Source organism: Copadichromis virginalis, linkage group LG22, assembly GCF_057382275.1.
Source record: "Copadichromis virginalis isolate Kocher_CV1m ecotype Utaka linkage group LG22, C_Virginalis_male_GT1.1, whole genome shotgun sequence".
In the NCBI taxonomy this organism is placed as follows: Eukaryota; Metazoa; Chordata; class Actinopteri; order Cichliformes; family Cichlidae; genus Copadichromis; species Copadichromis virginalis.
The window spans coordinates 13,241,474-13,259,562 of NC_140638.1; the positions used below are offsets into that span (position 1 = coordinate 13,241,474).

General features: G+C 40.7%; 2 protein-coding genes across 2 annotated transcripts; one reads left to right on the plus strand and one right to left on the minus strand.

The window, feature by feature from the left end:
* Nucleotides 1-674: 674 nt before the first annotated feature.
* mrps21 (mitochondrial ribosomal protein S21) lies at nt 675-2,842 on the minus strand. The gene is made up of 2 exons (XM_085446628.1): nt 2,698-2,842; nt 675-1,077 (listed from the first exon to the last, which is right to left on the minus strand). Exons 1-2 carry the CDS (start codon nt 2,778-2,780, stop codon nt 897-899), a joined length of 264 nt encoding a protein of 87 aa, XP_085302754.1. The 5' UTR covers nt 2,781-2,842; the 3' UTR covers nt 675-896.
* Nucleotides 2,843-7,069: 4,227 nt separating this feature from the next.
* Nucleotides 7,070-12,503, plus strand: crabp2b (cellular retinoic acid binding protein 2, b). The gene is made up of 4 exons (XM_085446582.1): nt 7,070-7,432; nt 10,019-10,197; nt 10,510-10,626; nt 12,168-12,503. The coding sequence occupies exons 1-4, from the start codon at nt 7,351-7,353 to the stop codon at nt 12,216-12,218; spliced, it is 429 nt and encodes a 142-aa protein (XP_085302708.1). The 5' UTR covers nt 7,070-7,350; the 3' UTR covers nt 12,219-12,503.
* The last annotated feature ends 5,586 nt before the right edge of the window (nt 12,504-18,089 follow it).

Below are 18,089 nucleotides of genomic sequence, written 5' to 3' on the forward strand. Positions count from 1 at the left end.
CACTATTTTAATTTGGCCATGTTTTACACATTACTCTGCCAGCATGGAGTTAAAACTCGCAGCATTGTTTAACAAAATCACCAGTAACAAACTGTAGCTGTGGATAATCCACAGGACAGTTCCATGGGAACAAAAAGTAGTTCCAGTTAACCCTCCATAACAGTTAAATGTTTTTCTGCTTTTGAGGGGAAATTTGTAACTACTGCGAGGATTAGAACCAAAACACTTTTCACTACTGTTAGATCCACTAGTCATACAAATTAGCGTATCCTTTAAAAACAGTTATGTTGTGAGGATAGTCAACCTTTTACAGTGTGAAATATACACAGGTCATCTGTCAGAGCTCTCCCCTCAGTCCTTACAATGCCACCCACTGCCTGAAGACAGAGGACAGGATATAAACATGACCTGGTAACCTCGGAGACAAGTAAGCGTGGTGAAAATGTTTAACTTTCCCTGTGTAAGTGAGGAGAGAGCAAGTGCACACATCAAAGCCCCCTGCTGGAAACACACACACACAAAAACCCAAAGCATCGCAGCATTGTTTCCTTCAGAAAATGAGGTCGCGTTAAACTACTTCCAGTGCCATATATGGGCAAAAACATCACCCAATACACACACAGCTGAGTTTACAGAATACACCAGTTTGTTATTCAAATAAAAGATCAACTGTGATAAGTCCTAAGTGTCTAATTTATTAGAAATGTTCAAAATGGAGACAATTAAATCACATTTTTTGTGTTTACAATGTGACCACATAAACACCACTTTTGTCTGCGTTTGCCTGGTCCTTCAGGCTCAGGCAGCAGCATTATGTTGGTCTTGTTTGCTTCTTTCAGCTTTGCTTCCCCAGTCTTATCCAGTCCATCATTCCTTTTCCAACAGGAGCCATCTCCCTAGCAGCCGAGCCAGGGATCTTCTCTGTTTGTCCTGGAGATAAAGGCAATTTTTCTGGCCATCTCCGTGTGGTATATACGCCTGCAGTTCTCAAAGTTCTTCCGCTGTCGTTCTCGGCAGGGCTTCTCGTAGTATCGTTTGCGCTTCACTGTGTCAACAATGCCATCCTGAGTCAGAATCCTGGAGTAAACAGAAAAAACGTGTGAATAGATTAGACTTAGTAAACAGAAAGAGCAGTAAAAGTGACACAAATGTAGTCCCAAGTGCATCAGTTCCTATTAGATGTCAGCCTCTGCTTATAAGTGCTTAATATGCTAAAACCATTACATTTTTATTCATCTTTTTTTTTTTTTAGACTAATCGGTAACTCACCCAGACAAAATGTCAAAATGTAAGAAGTACAACAGAGAACATTACGTTTTCAGAGTCTGAGGGCATGCAAACACAGTCAGCTTCTAATGAGACTGAAGCACGGATTCATAGGTAAACTGTAACCAGAACTGCACCTAACCACAGCACAAACCGTAACTGGCTCCCAGCCATAGGATAAACTGTAACTGGGATGTAATGCCAAGATAAACTGTAACTTGTTCCTGACCACAGGACAACATATACCCTTTAAATATGTATTTAAAATAGTCCAAATAACAGAGAGGACCAAAAATAAATAGATCTTGAAATGTTAGTCCTTCAAAAAATTGTGCGTGCTCTGCTTTTGGATCCAAATAAACATTTAAAAATTAATCATCTTGAGCCATAAAATCTATGCAAAAATAATGTGCAAAAGTCTTGGGCCACCCCTCATTTCTTTATATATTTTGCTAGTAAAATGGAGAATAGTTGCAGTGATTTGCTGACCATTTCTCAGCAAAAAAGGCAGAAGGATCTCTCAAGTTCTGTGTCAGGTCTTTGCTGGATTTTTTTCAATTTATGAAGGACATGACAGATATTCAGATATTGTCCATTTGCTGTAGATAGGTTTATAGGCCTGCAACCTCTCCAATTTTTAAAGAGGACACTGTGCACACCATGTTGAGATATGTACTTTTACTCCTAGAACTTTACATGTAGTGTTTTAATTTGGAAAAGCGCATTTTACAGAGAAGTACTGCTACTTTTAAGTTACTTTCAGATCTAAAACCTTCTTCTACTACCATGCAGTACAGTCTTTTAGCAGTTCACTATACAGACTCTTGTGCACTGTAATACCATCTGTATCGGGGCAAAGGACTCTGCACAAAGGCTGGAAGATCATGGCTAATGTCTTTTAAAATCAGTCCTTAACACTTTATTTATCCTTTATGATTTTCTCACGGGTCACACAGTTAATTCATGGTCCCGTCCAACTCCCCACCCCCCACCGAGAAAAAAAAACAACTAGAATTCTCCCTGCTTTTACTTTGAAATCCAAATGTAACAACTAAACAACAGAGCTAAATAAAATTGTCGAAATGTGTGAAATTACTGTTTTTTCTAGCGCAATTTTAAGTCGAATTTTTTTTACGTTATGCTCTTTAAAAACCGCGAATGATGCTAATATGCTTAAAATACGCAGACTTTAATCAATTTCAATTTAAACGTGTAGTGAATTTCGCTTTTTGATTACATGTATATCTATCTTAAAAATTAAAACACAAAAAAGCCTCAGAAAAAGCGTATTCTGTAAACTGTGTTGTCCCCACTGCGCAGGCGCAGCTCTGTGACATTGAGCAACAAGCTAGGCTGGGCCGTTAGCGCGCCTCTGGTCGGATAACAAACACATCTGACAAACAACGTTAAATTCAAAAACCTCGCAGTGACCTGTTTAAAGTCTTGTACGCGGCATCCACATCCCCGTTTTGGACCATCACCGTCCGGGAAATGAATCGAAGGTGTCTCGCCATGATGAGACCGGTGCTTGCTCAACTCTCGTTCGGCTGTAAACGCCTAACGACAAAAGGTTCCGGACACAAGAAGCGCCGCATAAACACAAACACTAGGGGGCGTTTGACTCAACCGTTTTAGTAAATGGCATCTTTCCCGTGGTAAAGGCTTTTCTGCCTTTTTTTTTCTCCTCCCAGATATTTTATTCTAAAATTAAATTTTCAGTTATGTTCGAGACTCTACTTTACTTTAAAAGACACGTATGCTTCATAAACCCTTTTATCATTTTGAAATATTTCTTAAAGGTGAAAACTTGAAGTGAAAATGTATTTATGGTCATCTGCCTCTGTCTATCTTCACATCCTCCTTCACTTTATCCCCGAATCTCCTTTGTGGGCTTCCTCTTTCCCCCCTGCCTGGCAGCATCTTCAGCAACCTTTGCAAACATATCCGCTATCCCTCCTGTGCACGTCCAAACCATCTCAGCCTTACCTCTCTAACTTTGTCTCAAAATCACTTGACCTGAGCTGTCCTTCTGATGCACTTATTCTTGTGTATCCTGGCCTGTCTCAATAAAAACTTCAACGTCTCCAGCTCTGCCTCCTACAGGTAAAAACAACACCCCTTTAGTTTTATCTACGGTATTTAATCTTTTATCCAATGAACTTCTGACTCCATGCTGTTGTTAATATTTGTTATTTTGTTATTTTGATGAGTAATGATGCAGGAAAATGCTCTGTTCTACATATGTTGGACCTCACGTCAGCTTTTGAGACTGTTGACCACCGCATGCTCCTTGAAAGGCTAAAACACTGGGTGTATCTGGAACTGCTTTTGAGTGGTTCTCCTCATACATCACCGATCCTATTCTGTGGTGGTCTCCGATTTTAGGTCATCCTCTACCTCCCTTATTTATGGTCTCCCTCAAGGTTCAGTTTTGGGGCCTTTATTGTTTTTAATATATCTTCTCCCCTTCCAGCATATAATGGGCTCTTTTGAGGAGATTTCTTATCACTGTTATGCTGATGATATTTCTTTTAAGCCCCAGGATTTATCTAAGCTTCAGCTTCTGAATGACTGCTTAGATTCTATCAAACGTTGGATGGCTGCAAATTTTCTCCAACTCAACGAGGGGAAAACTGAAGTCCTTATGTGCGCTCCAGACAGATTATTATCCCAGATAGTGAAAGCCCATGGTCCTCTCTCGGTCTATGTTAAATCCTCTATCAGGAATTTAGGTGTCACTTTTGATTCGACTCTTACATTGGATGGGCATGAGAATTCTCTGGTTTGTTAAGCCCTATTTTATCTCACTCTGAACTGGAGATTGTTATACATCCATTTATTTCCTCACGCTTGGACTATTGTAACTCACTGTTTATGTGTCTAAGCAAAGGTTCTCTGGATCGTCTGCAGGTTGTGCAAAATGCTGCAGGTAGGCTTTTGACAAAATCCTCTACGTATTCATATGTAACACCATTGCTATCTCAGCTACACTGGCTTCCTGTTGAATTCAGAGTCCATTTTAAGATCCTGGTCTTGACTTATAGAGCTTTGCATGGGCTGGCACCAGCCTACATCTCTGATCTGCTACAGCCCGATGTCCCTAGCAGGTCCCTGAGGTCATCTGATCAGGGCTTACTTGCTATAAAACAGACTAAGAGGAGAACTAAGCTTTTGCCACTGTGGCCCCTAGCCTGTGGAACTCTTTCCCCCAAACCTTAAGAACTGTGGACTCAATAGTTGTTTTTAATAAACAATTCAAAACTCAGTTCATCTGCTTTTGGTTGATTTTTGCCTGTTTTATATTGTCTGTTTTTACCTTTTTATGACTTATCTTATGTGCTGCACTTTGTGACTCTGTCTAGAGAGGTGCTATATAAATAAAAATGTATTATTATTATTATTATTGTTGTTGTTGTTGTTGTTGACAGAGTATATATGCATTGATGGATGCTGATTAGTTATAGAACCCATGCACACAGTCATGTGTGCAGGGGTTCACAGCCTCCACCCAGGAACTACACAGCCACACACACACACACATACAAATAAAATAATCTGAATTAATCAGAGAGAGAAAATCAAACAAACAAACAATCATGTCTCTCTAGAGCAGGGAACCAAACTGCTGCCATTAGAGGCTGTATAAAGGGAGATAGCTTTCAGGGGAATCACAGCTTCATGGAGTTACATCTGTTGTCATAGCAGCAGTGAGAGCAGTGTCCGGTGTTATTCTTTCATCAGGGCTATTCTCCTCTCTTTCTCCTCATCCCCTGTGCTCTGCTGTTGTCCTCTGTCTGAGGTCAGCTAGCGGTGAATGCTGCTGTGTGTAAGGTGGGTCTAATTAATCTGCCTTTTCTCTACATAACATTGCAGATGAGGTCAACTCCCATGTTTCTGTAACTCTATAGGCTACTGTATCTGCATGGTGCCACGGGGAGGAATGCTTAGACAGCCTGCACAGATAACATCATGACTCCTTTTGTTGGGTGAATGCAGTGCATCGTGTTTCCAGAGGCATCCCGTCTCATCCAGCGCTGCTGAAACCTTCTTGGCACTGAGTCTCTCTCTCTCTCTCTCTCTCTCTCTCTCTCTCTCTCTCTGTGTGTGTGTGTGTGTGTGTGTGTGTGTGTGTGTGTGTGTGTGTGTGTGTGTGTGTGTGTGTGTGTGAGAGAGAGAGAGAGAGAGAGAGAAACATAAAATGGAAGTTTGCATCTACAAACTCTGCCAGTAAGTTTCATCCACATTATGATCACACACATCCCACTGATGATACTTATGTGAATATTCAAATAGTTTATTTATCAGTTTCTGCTGATTTCTGCTGATTACTGTCATTGCATTGCCCAACTTGCGATCACATTAATTTAACCTGTTTTTAAATTATTATTATTTTGTCTTTTTTCCCATGCACTCTCTTCTTCATCGCACTTGTACACTGTGTTTGGTTTGGATTGTTGAACCCAGACATTTAAACTCATCCACCTTCACTCTCTCTCTCCTCTTTGCATCTTTACTGTTCCGTCTGTCTACTCTCACAACCGATCACAATGTTGTCTGTGAACATTATAGTCTGTGGAGACTCCTTCCTGGCCTCGTCTGTCTGCCTGTCCATCACCACCACAAACAAAAGTGGCTCAGAGCCGATCCCTGATGTAATCCCACCCCCACCTTGAAACCAACTGTCACTCACGCTGCACACCTCCTCACTGTCTCACTGTCCTCATACATGTCCTGCACCACCCTCACATATTTCTCTGCCACTCCTCACTTCCTCATCAGCACCACAGTTCCCTTCTTGGCACCCTATCATATGATTCCTTTAGATCCACAAAGACACAGGACAACTTCTTCTGACCTCCTCTCAATATATTTAATGCACAACAAACCAAATGTCTCTAAATGTGAATGACCTTTTTTATTGTGTTCTTGTATAAAGCAACTATAATTGTGGTTTGCATGCAAAGGAAAGGAGCATTTGAACTGTGATTCACTGAGCAGATAGTAATCAGCCCCTGTCCAGTTCAGATAAAGACAGAGTGAGATGATAATATAAGTTTTATCGGGTATATTAAATATAAGCTTTTTCATTCACATAAATAAACCAGTTATCAGTGAAACATGAGTCTTATTGGCCACAAAAACAGTCCAGGGCATGTTTCAGCATCTCCTTTCCTCCCTTGTTGGTTGATTCTGTTCATTCTTTTGCTTTGCTTTGATAGTTATTGCTTTAGATTTTGTCTGCATTAATCACACGCACACCGGGCCACCCTCTCTGTTTATGTAGTCCTGCACTGCTCTTGCGCTGAAAGAAAGGGAAACACATTTTTAATGGGCTATTGAGCCTTGTTTTTGCTGGTCCGATGCACTTGAGTTTAAACTGGGCTCTATGTGGACGCTGGATTAAAATGAGTTTGACACTCATGCTCTAAAGTTTTAATTGCAGGGTGGCAATGCCGATGGCATGTTCCTGGATGGATGCCTCCAGCTGGCTGTCTTATCTTTTCCTTTTTCATTACCAGCCTTTCCAACCCAGCTTTGGAGATAAACACATTAACCTGATATCTGATTTGACATTCCAGCCCTTTAAAACCAAACACCCTTGCTTCTTAAATAGTCCTAAACTTAATAAGTAATACGTTTCAGCCTCATTCCATGTTTTTTTATTATCAGGAGCTCTTGTCAAATATCTGGGAGTAACATAGTGCCATCTTAAAAACAATTAACGCTTCTATTTAATATCCGAGCTGGCAGCCCATCAACCTCAAAGGACTTACTGGAAGTGAATTCTCCAGCTCTTATCCAAATCTTTCACCATGCTGACAGAGGTGGAGGGTAGACTTGGAATCGGGGAGCGAGGGGGAAAGTCCCTCCCTGCCACTGGCTTCTGCATTGGCTGGACCGGCATCAGATCCAGGCGAGCAGTCAGCCAATGAATGGAGGCTCAGATGCAGGCAGAGGAGACGACTTTACCAACCGGTGAACGCGGGAGGACAGACATATAGAGAAACAGTGACTGCGACCAGAATAGGTTTATAATCCGCTGATAATCCAATAATATTAATTTCTGCAAGTGCTTGCACAGAAATGGAGAATAAAGTCACCGATTTCTCTGGAAAATGGAAAATGAAGTCTTCGGAAAACTTCGAGGAACTTTTGAGAGCGCTTGGTGAGTGAATGGATTTTAAAAAATTATTATATTTGGACCTTCGCATCAATTAGCTCATTTAATTTGCTTTCTTGAAAAAAATGCAGAATAACTGTATTTATGTATTACAAAAGAGGAACATCTTATTTTTAAGTATAAAAAATTATTTACACGCGGAACGTTAAACATGCATGTTTTGCACTGATTTTAATCATGAACTGTAAAACAAAAAGGAAGGAGGTGGGATGCATCTCGATAGAAAAAAAAAAAAAGTCCTGTCAGTCATTTTGGCATTATCCGTTGGGCTCAGAAATCGGCTGGAGAGCCGAAGCGGTCTGAAGTGGCTCTGCATGTGGCTAAACTGGCTTGCTCCTGCATAGTGGCTAATGTGGTCCTGGGAATATTGGTTCTGTTAAGCCACACAGGCTTTCTACTGAAAACAGGAGTGAGAGGTCAGGCGAGTGCCATCCGGTGGCATCCCTTAAAAATGTGAAGACAAATATCCTATGGAGGACGATGAGACTAGGCTCATCTGTGGCAAGCTCCTGCTCATGCGGTTGTAATTAGAGCCACTGTAAACGGAACTAAGCCTCGACATGGGCCCCAGCAGACTGCCAGGTCTGAGACTGACTTTCCTACAATGCCTGGGGCCTCTCTGGCTTAATCTAGGGCTGTGTGTGTGTGTGTGTGTGTGTGTGTGTGTGTGTGTGTGAGAGAGAGAGAGAGAGAGAGAGAGAGATTGAGTGCCTGCTGCTTCTGTTATGCATGAGCAAATCTGGTCTGAATCAGATTTTTGGGGTGTTTTTTTTTTAATCACTGAAGCCAGTCCAACTCACACAGCAAAAGGTTACATTCACAATAATTTACATCCCTACTCACAACACTTCCATGGTGCTATTCATTCAACCTTTTCTTTTCTTGCTGTATTTCTACAGAACAAAAGTCACAAAGTGTTTTATAGAAACATAGAAAACGATACAAAATAATAGATGGAACTACTAGAGGAGTTTAAACTGATGCAAGTAAATAAAAATGAGGTTGCACTGGTGGGTCTTCTTGAAGGTATCAACAGTGTCTGCAGATCCAGTTTAAGGACTAAAGGACCCCCTCCAAAACCCCAAATCACAATTTTCTTTGCTCTTCATCCTGGACCAGGTACCATCAGGAAGATTTTCTGGTTGAAAAAGCTCCCTAATATAGAGATACGTCTGATCACAGTGATCACCAAAATCTTAAACTGAACCCAGTGTAAAGAAATCAGAAGTGGTGTCATATGGGACCTGGTGAGAAACCTTCCAGCTTTAGCAGATGTGTTCAGGCGAAGGAATAACACATTACCACAATGAAATAAGAAGCCTGTATAAATATTTCTATTTCAGATTGAGAGACAATATTCACTTGAATAACTCTGTTAATATTTGGGTGGCTGTAGCTCAGGAGGTGGAGCGGGTCATCTACTGACTGAAAGGTTAGTGGTCTGATCCGTGCTTCAGTCTCCAAAGTATCCTGGAGCAAAATACCGAACCCCAAGTTGCTCTCCAATGGGTTCATCAGAGTATGAATGCGTGTGAAAGACGGAAAAAAGCGAATGGTTGAATAAAAAGCTCTATAATAGATATAAAGTGCTTTGAATGGTCAGGTAAAAAAAAGAACTGTATAAGGACCAGCCCATTTACCATCGCTCTTTGAGAAGTACATCAAAGAACTGCAAAGAGAAACATTCACACCTACCCCAAAAATGACTACAGAGACTCAAAAATGACAACAAAAAGAGAGACGCAAAACTGCAAGACACATTCAGATGGACTCATTTTCTACAGTTTTTCCAGTTGTCTATGCACACGATGCGTCATACCTTATCTGATTCTTATCTTCAGTGATCATTATTAGAAATATTTTTTCTAGAAAACCAGACTCTTATCTCAAATCTCAAAAAAAGCTGAGGATTACAAACGGATTTCTTTGAAAAGTGGCTCAGGCTGTGAGGATGAAGAAACTTCAGGTTGTTTTTCATTTGACAGGCTAATGAATGACTTTTATTTTTGCAGTGAACTGTGCCTTTAACAACAGAAATAAGTGGTTTCATACCAGTGGTTCTGTATGTTGTGCCTTATTAAGAGGAAATCCCATGTGCTCTTCATTAGCAGGAACCATTTTCTGAAGCTTGCCATATGTCTGTGAGATTAATGCTCTTGTTTTTTTTACGTCATTCACTATAGCCTGCATGTATAGACTTGAAAGAAATGAATCACAATGAACATTTCCCTGCTTTATTTTTTCAGACTTGGGTTACTGTGTGGCAATGCAACAACGCGGACTGTTTTGAAAATGTTTAGGCTTCCAGAAATGATTTCGTGCATAACCTTTGTTATGGAGGAATCAGACAATATTTAATTTTGTTGAAGGGTATGCAATAAAACTTCCCAGCACTGTGTCCCATAAAGACGTTGTAAAATTAGCAGAATGTGGGGAAATCAGAGTAAAACATGCATGCCCTTCAGATAAAGTTTGCCTGGCACGCACAGCTATGATTATACTCATTCCCCACTGTAAAGACCAGCACTGCACAGCTCTGGTTTCACATTTGGTCTGCATGTCTGTGGTCAGGTGTCAACGTGTTCTTGAGGAAGATTGCAGTGGCAGCGGCGTCCAGCCCGGCAGTGGAAATCACCCAGCAGGAAGAGACTCTGTCCATCAAGACATCCACCAGCGTCCGCACCACCAATGTCTCCTTCACCGTGGGTCAATCTTTCAGCGAGACCACGGTGGATGGACGTCCCTGCACGGTACACGTCTCTTTGTTTCAAATTAACCAAAAAACACAAAAACTGTGCAATGTTAGTACATGCATACCGGGATTTGGCCAAGGACAGCATAACTAGCCCCAGCTCTGTGCAAAAGAAACATATGGAAATAATTTCAGTGCAACTCGAAGAGATCTGTTTTTCATCTTCATACCGAGTGGGTGATGAAGGACAAGCCGTGAAAACATTTTGACGTGCAGCAACCAGCACACTGAGCTCCGGTTATGACCAAACCTGAACTTTGCTATAACTTAATTCAGGCATTGATACGTTTTCTCATGTGAATCCCTGCAGAGTTTTCCTAAGTGGGAAACAGACAGAAAGATCAGCTGCGAACAGACTTTACAGAAAGGCGATGGGCCGAAGACAGCGTGGACCCGAGAGCTGACCAATGATGGAGAGCTCGTACTGGTACGTGCAATAAGTACAAAATGAACAGTGCTATCAATTTGAGTCTCAGTGTAGATATTTTAGGACCCCCAAGTAAGATTTGAATTCATTTTCAGCTTCCAGGAAGTAATACATTCATAAAACCCATGTTTTATTCACAAGAGGACAAAGAACACATGTCAAATCTCTAAAAGGAGAAAAATATTGGCTCATTTTGAATTTCATAACAAAAACATTGTCTTGCTGAAACATGCAAGGCCTTCCCTGGAAATGCTGGATGGGAGCATATGTTGCTGCAAAACCTGAATGAGCCTTTCAGCACTGATGCTGCCTTTCCAGATATGCAAGCTGCCAATTTCACAGCCCGCTCATTTGCCTCCATGTCATCTCTGATGCAGAATTTTGAACTGAGTGCTGATAACAAGCCAGAAAAGTCCCTCTCCTCTTTAGTCTGCAGGATGTTGTGTCCATGTTTTCCAAAAAAGAATTTCAAATTTCGGTTCGACTTACTAAGGAAAGGTCTTCCGCTTTGCCTGAGTCCAGTTTAAATGAAAAGATGCCTGTGTTTGTGCATTAGAGGGCTTTAATTGTCATTTGTGGATGGTACAGTGAACTGTGTTCACAGACAGTTATTTCTGGAAGTGTTCCTGAGCCCATGCAGTGATTTTTATAACAGAATCATGTCTGTTTCTAATGTGATGCTCCCCGATTGCCTGAAGACCACAGGCCATGTGATTTCTCCAGATTGTCAGAATCTTTTAATAATACAAACTACAATGATGAAATATTCAAAGTTTATTATTATATTGTTCTGAAATTGTTCCACAATTTTGTAGACTCTAGTGTACGTCTGCTGAAATGTTTTCCATTTCAGAGTGGTGTTGACCAGTTACAGTTAGAGCAGGCTGTGCTTGAATGGAGGTGAAAACTACAGGTGAAATACATTTAAAGTAGGGAATTTGCTCCAGTGTGGAGTACACAAGGGCTATGTCAAAAGGATTATATCATAATTTGTAAAAAAGCATAATGAAATCTGATGTCCCCTGATGTTTGTTTCACCCCCAACCCTAACCACCCCCTAAGACTGGTTCTGCTGGAGGTTTCTTCCTGTTAAAAAGGAGTTTTTCCTCCCCGTTATCGTCAAGTGCTTGGTCATACCTGATCGTTGGAGTTTTGTGATTTGGTGCTGTATAAATTGAATTCAATTGAAGCTTGCCTTTGTGTGCTCAGTTTTATGTTTTAAAAATTTTTATGCATTATGATGTTGGTTTAGCATTAAAGTTGAATATACTGGGAAAGTTCAGCCTCTTCAGAGATGTAATCATGAGACTGTCAGCTGCTGTCCTAACAAAGATTTCCCTTTCATGTAACTACCTTTAAAAATCTGTTTTTTCCTTTGGGTAAAAGAAATGTTGACAAAATAAGCTGACTTTAAACACATCCTGCTCCAGGACACCTGTTCTCAATCTTTTTCTTGCTGACTAAATGGTTGTTAAACAGCTTTAAAAAAAGAAAAACATGAACTGTGTCTTATCTGTGTCTGTGTTGCTGTTTTCTTTCAGACAATGACTGCTGGAGATGTTGTCTGCACCAGAGTTTATGAGAGAGAATGAAGTTGTTTTTTTTTTCCCCAGGACTGTCATACAATACTTCTGTTTTGTGCCTCATGCATGGTTTACATTTACTCGCCTTGTTTTTCTTCTTCTTCTTCCTCTCAGAGAGTCGGTGTTGGTCAGGTCAAACAGTGCTCAAAATGCTTCAGCTGGTATTGTTTTTATAACAGTAAACTTATTCATTATGTATCATACTACATTCCTTTTTTAAAAAACAAATAAAGCTTTATAGCTGTGTCTAAATCTTTTTTAAAGATGTTAATAAACAGTTTTATATAAATCTGGTTTCTTTTCAAGCTCTCATTCTTTATGTTGTCCCCACCCGGCACCTCCTATTCCCGTCTGCATATCACTTTACATTACTGTCTGCCATTTGTACACCCTTTCCCCCAAAAGCTGTTTCCATTTGCAAACCCTTGTCCTCTATGTGCTCTCTTTCATCACTACAATATGCATTTGATTAGTTTGAAAACTCCCAAAGACAATTCATATTTCATAAACTCTGCTTTGAGAGACACTTGGCAAAGACGAGGGGGAAAGAGGGAGTGGAGAGGAAAATGAAATGAGTGAGGGGAAAGGGAGAGGGTGGCCATGAGAACATTAGTTAGCATCAGGGGAGTTCATACACTCTATGCTCCGCTTTCCAGCTGTGCCTACATGCAGAGCATGCTCATTAAAAACTCCATTGCTTTCTTCTCTCTGGTTCTGTGCCCAGTTACAAAGTGTTGACCGACTTCCTGTTATGTTGTGCTGGGACACTTCCAGCTATTTCCTCTCTAAAATATAATTTGTCACCATATTGGGGTGCGAACAAAACGAGAGCCAGTAGTGAACAAGAAAGTCTACCCTTTGCTCACCTAAAACTCAGCAGCGTGGTTTAGTCTGAGCCTCACCTTGCTGTGAAAAATGGACCTCCGGGGTCTCAGGGACTTCCTGAGAAGAGAACAGCTATGGTTCACAGGCAGTGATGGTTTTTCCAGGTTTGCAAACAGTGTGCAGACAAGAACCCCTCTGAAGTGCTTCCCAGTTTATATACACATTGCTGAGCAAGCAGCAGGTGGACTTGGCCTCCTTTAGGATGACTGTCATTAATAACCTCAGTGGAAACGTGTGTGTATTTGGAGGAGAAAGTATCAAACCTTTTTACTCAAGTACAGCCATGCACCTTACATTTTATCTCTACTAGGACTACCCCTGTCTCTTTTTTGAACTGAGGGGTTTCTGTCATATTTCAAGTCTGCTTTGAAAACAAAATGACTGAGTGTGCATAAGAATTTTTCGACTTTTCGATCAATCCTGATCATTCATGAGAAGGTTTGGCTCCAATTCATCCCAAAGGTGTTCTCTTGAGTTGACTGAGTCAGCACTCAGTGCAGGCCAATTCCTTTCACTGGAGTTAAGGGGGTAAGCCCCACTTCTAAAAAAAAACCATCCCTGCACTATAATCGCCCCTCTACCAAACTTTACACCAGGCACAAAGCAGTCAGACATGTACTGTTCTCCTGGCAATCACTAAACCCAGACTTGTCCAACAGATTGACTGAGGGGAAAGCGTAATTCGTCGCTCCAGAGAACACGTCTCCACTGCTCGAGAGTCCAGTGTAGGTGTGCTACAATGCTTTGCACTTGATGATGTAAGACTTGGATGCAGCTCCATGGAAACCCATTCCATGAAGCTCTCTCTTCTTGAGCTGATCCAAAAACCACATGAGGTTTGGAGAACTGTAGCGATTGAGTCTGGAGAAAGTTGGTGACATCTGCGCACTATGTGCCTCAACATCCGCTTATCAGATTTGGATGGCTGACTGAAGCTGCAAACGGTGCACCGAAACCACTGAAGCAAGAATTAAGAATGGGATGTCACTCAAGTTCATATGGATTTGAAGGCAGATGTTTGAATACTTTTGACAATATAGTGTGTATACTCACTGTTTGTTAACACAAATGCCAGCCAATCACACGACAGCAGTTCAATTCATATGCATTTAGTAGGGATGCAGATATGGTTGGATGAACAAAGCTAATTTAAGTGACTTTGAACGTGACATGGTTGTTGGTGCTGGAAAAGCTGGTTTTAATTTTTCAGAAACTGGTGATCTGCTGGGATTTTCCATCACTTGGGCTTACAGAGAATGGTGCAAAAAGAGAAAATATCCAGTAAGCGCCAGTTCTCGGGGAGAAAATATTTTGTTGATTTCCAAACTCCTTTGAGTGTTAGGAAGGCAACAGTAACTCAAATAACCACTTGTTACAATCACGTCGCCATTCAGACTGACTGCAGCAGCAGAAGACCACACCAGGTGCTGCTCCTGTCAAGTAAAAACAGGAAACTAAGGCTACAGTTCACATGGGCTCATCAGAACTGTATAACAGAATATTAGAAATTTGTTGGTTGGTCTGATGAATCTTGATTTCTACTAGTAGGGTCAGAATTTGGTGTAAACAACACCAGTGCATTGATCCATCCAGCCTTATATGAACACTTCAGGCTGCCGGTGGCATAATGGTGCGGGGGATATTTTCTTGGCACACTTTGGTCCTCTTAGTAGCACTTTAGCTTGATTTAGATCAGGGGTGGGCCTCAAGGGCCCGTGTCCCTGCAGGTTTTAGATGTATCCTTGATCCAACACAGCTGATTTAAATGGCTAAATTACCTCCTTAACATGTCTTGAAGTTCTCCAGAGGCCTGCTAATGAATTAATCATTTCATTCGGGTATGTTGATCCAGGGTGATATCTAAAACTTGCAGGACACCGGCCTTGAGGTCTGGAGTTGCCCACCCCTGGTTTAGATGCAGGCCAGCACGGTGGCACAGTGGTTAGCACTGTTGCACCACAGCAAGAAGGTCCTGACAGATCACCTTTGAGAATCGGTGGAACAGGAGATTAACATAATGGATGTGCAGCCAGCAAATATCAGTACAGACCAAAATCTCTGCGGAATCTTTGCCACAAAGAATTAAGGCAGTTCTGAAGGCATAAGCCTCAAATAAGCCTAAATATAAAAGTCGTTTTTTTTTTTTTTTTAAGGCAAACCTGCGGCATAATAATAGCTATCATGTTAAGATAGTCCAGCAAAAATGCCTGAAATGCAGAAGATTACAAGTGTACAACAGCATAGTGGAGATAAATTAGATGTATTTAAGCAAAGTACCTAAAAATGTGTACTTGAAAAACACTGAAAACACTGAAAGTATTATGTGTGACCAAGTATTTATGGCTTACACAACCTCAGCCATGATGTACGTGCTTTTATGTCTCACAACCAGAATGTGTCTTTTGAATGGCCTCAATGAAACCCGCGGCATTGTGTAAGTGCTCAACAAAACCGCAGCACTTTAACTGCACTCAGGAGAGGCTGGAATGTTCCCTGCTATTTGCTCAACAAGAAAACTGGCATTGCGCAAACACACACACACATAACATGCCCAGAAGTCTGCCTAAATGACCCCTTTGACTGATGGTTGCAAGCCTCATAGGAGCAGTCCAAACTGGTCCCTCCTTAGCTGGGTCACTTTCCAAACAATTCTTATGCCAGTTCATTCCTCAGGCAGTGATGTCATGGAGTCTCGCATTGCTCGATTGGCTGAGGAATTCTGTGGTTTTGGACTGGGAGGCACCCGAATCCAGCTTTTGATCTGGGGCCATTTGGACCAATCATGACGAGACCCATTAGAGGAAATGATGAGTCACAGAAGTCAGCTGACAAACACAGATGCTGCTAGCTGTGACCATAAAGACAAATGAAGCAGAGCCTGTGAGTAGGTTTAGGAGCAGCAGTTAAGCTACAGAAGTTGCCGCTAATAATTCTGCAACCTGTGAAGAGTGTAAATATGGCACTAAATTATATATTATATTATATATTATTCATATTAACTGTTCCAGTCAATATTAATAATATATGTGTTATAGACATTATTAAGGTTGTCAATGAGGATTTCTTTTCAGTGATTCCCCCAAAGGGGAATTTCTGGCCCTTTCTTAATGGAAATATTCCCAAAATTATGGATGCATAGCTGATGACCCCCCTGAAAAAAATGTGTGAGCAAGAAGGGTCCAAATGCACCGAGCCCTCCTTAACATAGCTCAGTTTACATATGCTAAATAATTAGTCGTAATTAATGCATGCCTATTCATGCATGAAGACAAATATTCATAAAAACTCACTAATGTACAGTAACTATATCAGAGTGTGTGCTGTATGTGTGTGTGAGACAGCCTGTGTGTCTGTAAGGAAACCCCATGACTGTCCTCTCCCACGTGACCCCCAACGTGATTTGCAGGAGCAGATAATGAAAAGAGACGAGGCTGGATTGTCCAAACTCATTAGGCCATGAAATGTGGATAAACTGGTGGAGCTAAGGGTCCTCTCTGCTCCTGACAACAGGGTAATATGTGAGAAGTTAAAAAAAAACCCCAAAAACTTTAAAGTTTTGCTTTAAAGCATCCTGCAAACGAGCTGGGATCAAAGGAGAAGCACAAGTGTCAGCCTGTGCCAGAGTATGACCTGTAAGAAACTCTGAAGAAAGCAAAAAAAAAATGTGTAAGACGTTTTTCTTTGTCCCAGCTCTTTAAAAAAAGGTAACTGAGGTTAAATCTGCCTTGTGAATCACATTCAGCTGAGATCAGCTGTGTGCAAGAGTGACATCTAATGGAGGAACAGGTAATTGCCTTTTTATCATCAAAGGAGAAGTTCAGGTTAGCAAAAATAGTATCAGAGACTGAGATGAGCCATTGATGTAAGGGTTTATTTTGCACAATTTTTAGCATGCAGCTGAAATTTCATAACAGCACAGAAAGATTCATGGATGAAGTATTTTGGTTAATAATTTTAAAGGGGGCTCAGAAGCCATCACCGGGCATTTTTCAAAATGTTTTTGACCAGTCTGCATAAAAACTGTGCTTCTACCTTTGATGGTCTCTAGGTTTTAGCTGTTAAACTCAAAATTTCAATTAAGCTCATTCCAAATGGTCTCACTGTGATCAACACTGAGGAGAAGAGCAAAGTGTAAGATACACAGGCAAGCAAGGTAAACAAAAAGAGAGCCTTTATTGGCCAGCGTGTGCACACACAAAATACAAACGGTTCAAAGCAAACAGAAAATCAGGAACAAAGTGTCACGGTTCCTGGACAGATCTCTTTTGTTGTGGAATAACACATCTGCCTCCTCTGAATCAGTGAACAAAAGGCAAGTGTTTATTTTTACTATAGCTTTAAAGAAAAACCCAAAAAACTACGTGGGCCAGAAAAAAAAGGGCCCACATTCAAAATGCAAACACCTTCCAAAGCTGGCTGGAAAAAAATTGAAAAAAACAAGAATTCAAAACTGGAACGGTAAAGCATCTTTAAAAGGAACGGAACGATCACAAACTAAAAATGAACCACTAATATGATGAATGTATAGCTCTTATTAGAATGATAAATCTAATAGAAAACATAAATCAAAACCATAGAATAAGCAGCAGCCCAAACCTGAAAACAAAAACTTAAGATTTCAAAACTCAAAAACACCACAAAACTGCAGAGCATGACACTCTATATATTTTTGCATTATAGAGATTTTATATTATATTTATGCTTAGTAAAAATCTGCAAGAGAATATCAATAAAGCACATTAATAATCTGTAAAAGAGCAAAATTGTGCAATTGTAGGTTAATGATTAAACCTTTGCTACTGGTGCTGGTTTCTAACTGGGTGAGATACTAAAGACTGACAAGACTTACCTGTGAGTGTTTGACACAAAAATATATTTTTAGAGGTTTTTACCACTTTAAAGAAAAGTAAACATGGCTAACAATTATTTTAAATTATATTAAGTTAATAAACAATATGCAGCTCATTACCACAGGGTCAGAGGTCAAACCAGTAT